The 3,456-nt window shown below is 41.0% G+C and overlaps 1 protein-coding gene across 1 annotated transcript in view; it reads left to right on the top strand.

Annotated features, from left to right (window-relative positions):
- Rad21l1 (RAD21 cohesin complex component like 1) overlaps positions 1 to 3,456 on the top strand; it is a 24,755-nt gene that overhangs the window by 14,345 nt on the left and 6,954 nt on the right. The window contains exon 10 of the mRNA XM_028775011.1: positions 700 to 824. Coding sequence (XP_028630844.1) covers positions 700 to 824 — 125 coding nt within the window. The remainder of the gene's footprint in view (positions 1 to 699; positions 825 to 3,456) is intronic.

The following is a 3,456-nucleotide window of genomic DNA, read 5'->3' as shown; positions in this document are numbered from 1 at the left end:
CCCAGTATCCCAGTATCCTCACCACACATATACAGAAGAATATATATATATATGTATATGTATATGTATATGTATACATGCATATATATACGTATATATATATATATATTTCGTGTTCTCTCTCTTAGCTCCTACTCCAAATTCAGTATTCATAAATTCTTTAAAATGAAAGTCTCTGTGTCTGGCAGAATGTTTCATTTTAAAATACCTTGAAATATATAGTGATAAGGCCAGTGTTTAAATAATATGACTACTCTGAGACAGATATCACTGTCTGTCTAAAATAAAGTTCACAGGGTGTTAATAACCACTCATTGTTGCAACAGTTATAAGGTAATAAAACTTAGGTGATGAATAAGTCTCCTCTTCCCCGTGACCATTTCTGAAGATACTAGATGTACAGGATAAGTACACCAGGATGAGCTTGAACTATTCCTGTCGTCTTGTGAGTGGAGTGGGTGGATATGTGAGAGTGCATGGGGATGGATGGGCAGAAGATGCCAGGGAGTGGGGATGATAAGGAGCAGAGAGGAGAAGGGAAGGTAGAAATTATGTAAGACTTGGGAGTGTAAGAAAGTTGTGCGCTCCTTACTGAGATTCTTAGGTTCCAAGTGACTAGTCAGAAGCTTTCTTTTTGAATAGCCAGTTCAAGTTTGAAATGCATGTCGGTAACGTTTTCTTTACTTCCTTATAATGAAGAACCCTCAGTCATGGAAGAGTCAAGTTCCCACAGTGAGTTAGGTCAACCCCAAGATTGGAAGGATGTAACTCTTGAATCTGTGGGTAGCTTTCAGGAGAACGTCAACATGAATATTAACTCTGAGGTGAGTTAACCAGACAGAATCATAATTTCATACCGAAATATTTTATGTGACATAATAAACAAGTGATTTGCTTGAATCTGGTTTTCTATAGAGAACCTGTCTAATCCCTACACTTCATGAGTATCATGGTCGCTTAGAACTCTAGCCAGATCCTTGTATATTGTTTTTTACCTATCTTTTTCCTCTAAGAATAACATTCCCAACTACCTTGACATTTAATTTGAAAGGCTATCTAAAAGTCTATGGCCAAAACAAAGTAATTTTGTCACTTTGTAAAGAACAGGAAAACTAAAATTTTCTTCAAGGACAGTTTTTATTTGAAAAGCTTAACTATTTAAAAACTGCACTGGCTGGTTTTGTGTGTCAACTTGACACAAGGTGGAGTTACCATAGAGAAAGGAGCTTCAGTTGAGGAAATGCCTCCCTGAGATCCAGCTGTAAGGTATTTTCTCAGTTAATGATCAAGCGGGGCAGGGCCCAGCCCATTGTGGGTGGTGCCATCCCTGGGCTGGTAGTCCTGAGTTCTATAAGAAACCAAGCTGAGCAAGCCAGGGAAAACAAGCCAGTAAGTAACATCCCTCCATGGCCTCTGCATCAGCTCCCATTTCCTGCCCTGTGTGAGTTCCAGTCTGACTTCCTTTGGTGATGAACAGCAATGTGAAAGTGTAAGCTAAATAAGCCTTTTCCTTCCCAACTTGCTTCTTGGTCATGATGTTTGTGCAGGAATAGAAACCCTGGCTAAGACAAAAACAGAAAAAAATAATGCCTTAAAATATTTTCTCAGCTGGGCGGTGGTGGCGCACGCCTTTAATCCCAGCACTTGGGAGGCAGGGGCAGGCGGATTTCTGAGTTCAAGGCCAGCCTGATCTACAGAGTGAGTTCCAGGACAGCCAGGACTACACAGGGAAACTCTGTCTCGAAAAACAAAACAAAACAAAACAAAAAAAATATTTTCTCTGCTGGATGTGGAGGCACATGCCTTTAATCCCAGCATTTGAAAGGTAGAAGCAGGTAGATCTCTGAATTTGAAGCCAGTCTGGTCTATAGAGTCTCAGGACAGCTAGAGCTACACAGAGAAATCATGTTTCAGAAAAAATATTTTTTCATTTGTCACTTAAGTATTGTGGTCTTACTGATAAAATAAACCAGTGCTTTTCAGATCTGTTCCATCATCATTGTAATTTTTTTTCCTAGCAAAGAAAGGTTTTTATTGGGAGTAAGAAAACACACACGAACAGCAAGGCACAGTTAGAAAGATTCCTGAAAAACAGGGAAGGGAGAAACTTGGGAGGCAGAAGCCCTCATCAGTGTATCTTGATAACCACTCAGGGAATTCAGAATTAACCCACATTGAAACTGGATGCCTGGAGAAAAGAGTTCCAGAATATGCTAACACAGAACACGTCTTACTAACTACTTGGTAATACTGAACACCAGTACAGTGAATTGCCATGCTGTCTGCCTTTTGGAGGCTTGGGAATTTCCTAGAATGTAGCTACTGAAATTCTTATTAGGAAAACTTGTTTAATTTATGATTTGGGGGGAAAAAGTATCACTGCATTTATCAACTACTTATTTGCAAAATAGATTTTTCTCTATGTGCTGGACCAGTTCTTTTGCCTCTTACTCCTCCACACTAGTCTATACTCTAATCTTCAGTTCTAGTCTTACCTTGTTTTCAAAAATGGTGAAGAAATAGACAATATAGTGAAGTATGGGCGCGTATGCAGTGAGTTCGAAGGGACTGAAAAATGTTGGTTCTCATCAAGCATTTTAAAATCTCTTAAAACAATTTCTGTGTACAGTGACTAAATTTGACATTATTTAAAATATAGAATATTCATAGATATTGAAAAGAGCATGATAAGGCTCTACAAATATATATGCTAAAGAATAAAGGGCAATGCCTCCTAGCACTAGAGTATTTAAAGCTGAAAAAAGTGAGGAAAGTATATTAGGAAATATTTCTGACTTACTCAAGATCAGAGACGGCAGCTGGGGAATGGAGCTTAGTGACAGGTTAAAGGTGGAAAGGGGCCAGTGGCTTAGAGCAGTGGAAAGAGGGAATGGTGGAGAGCAGAACATTTCTGGCCACCTCACATTCTCCTTCTTCCCTTGTTTTGGCTCCCCTTCTGTCTGTCTGTATTTGTTTCAGTGACCACTCTAGTGGCAGAGTCCTGTCACCCTGGGTAGGGATGTGAGTGGCCCCAGCACTCACTCTCAGCCCCTCTACTCGCCCATTCTGGTTTCTTTCATGCCACAGAAGCCTGAGTGCTGGCCTGAGTAACCACTAAACAAAATGCTTCAGAGGGAAGCGATTTCAGGAGCCCATCAGGAGAGGCTCACAGTGGAGAGGAGAAATGCAGAAGTGGTGTTCAGGGTTCTTCATTTGTGGGTCATATAGAAAAAGAATATTTAAATTAGGAACTGGACTTCCCTTCTGCCCCTGCCTGCTCCTCCGAGCTGGAGCAGACACAGAGTCAGTCTGCTCCTGTCCTGTGGAGAAACTGAATCCTGAGTCATCCAGGAGCCACTGTACTCAGAGCAGCTGGTAAGAACTCCATCTCACTCCCTAAACCCCAGAGATAGATCGGGGAGCCAGGGACATCCAGGGCACAGCAGCTACCCAATG

Source organism: Grammomys surdaster, unplaced genomic scaffold (assembly GCF_004785775.1).
Source record: "Grammomys surdaster isolate TR1022 unplaced genomic scaffold, NIH_TR_1.0 251, whole genome shotgun sequence".
In the NCBI taxonomy this organism is placed as follows: Eukaryota; Metazoa; Chordata; class Mammalia; order Rodentia; family Muridae; genus Grammomys; species Grammomys surdaster.
This window is presented reverse-complemented; position numbering and strand designations above follow the sequence as displayed.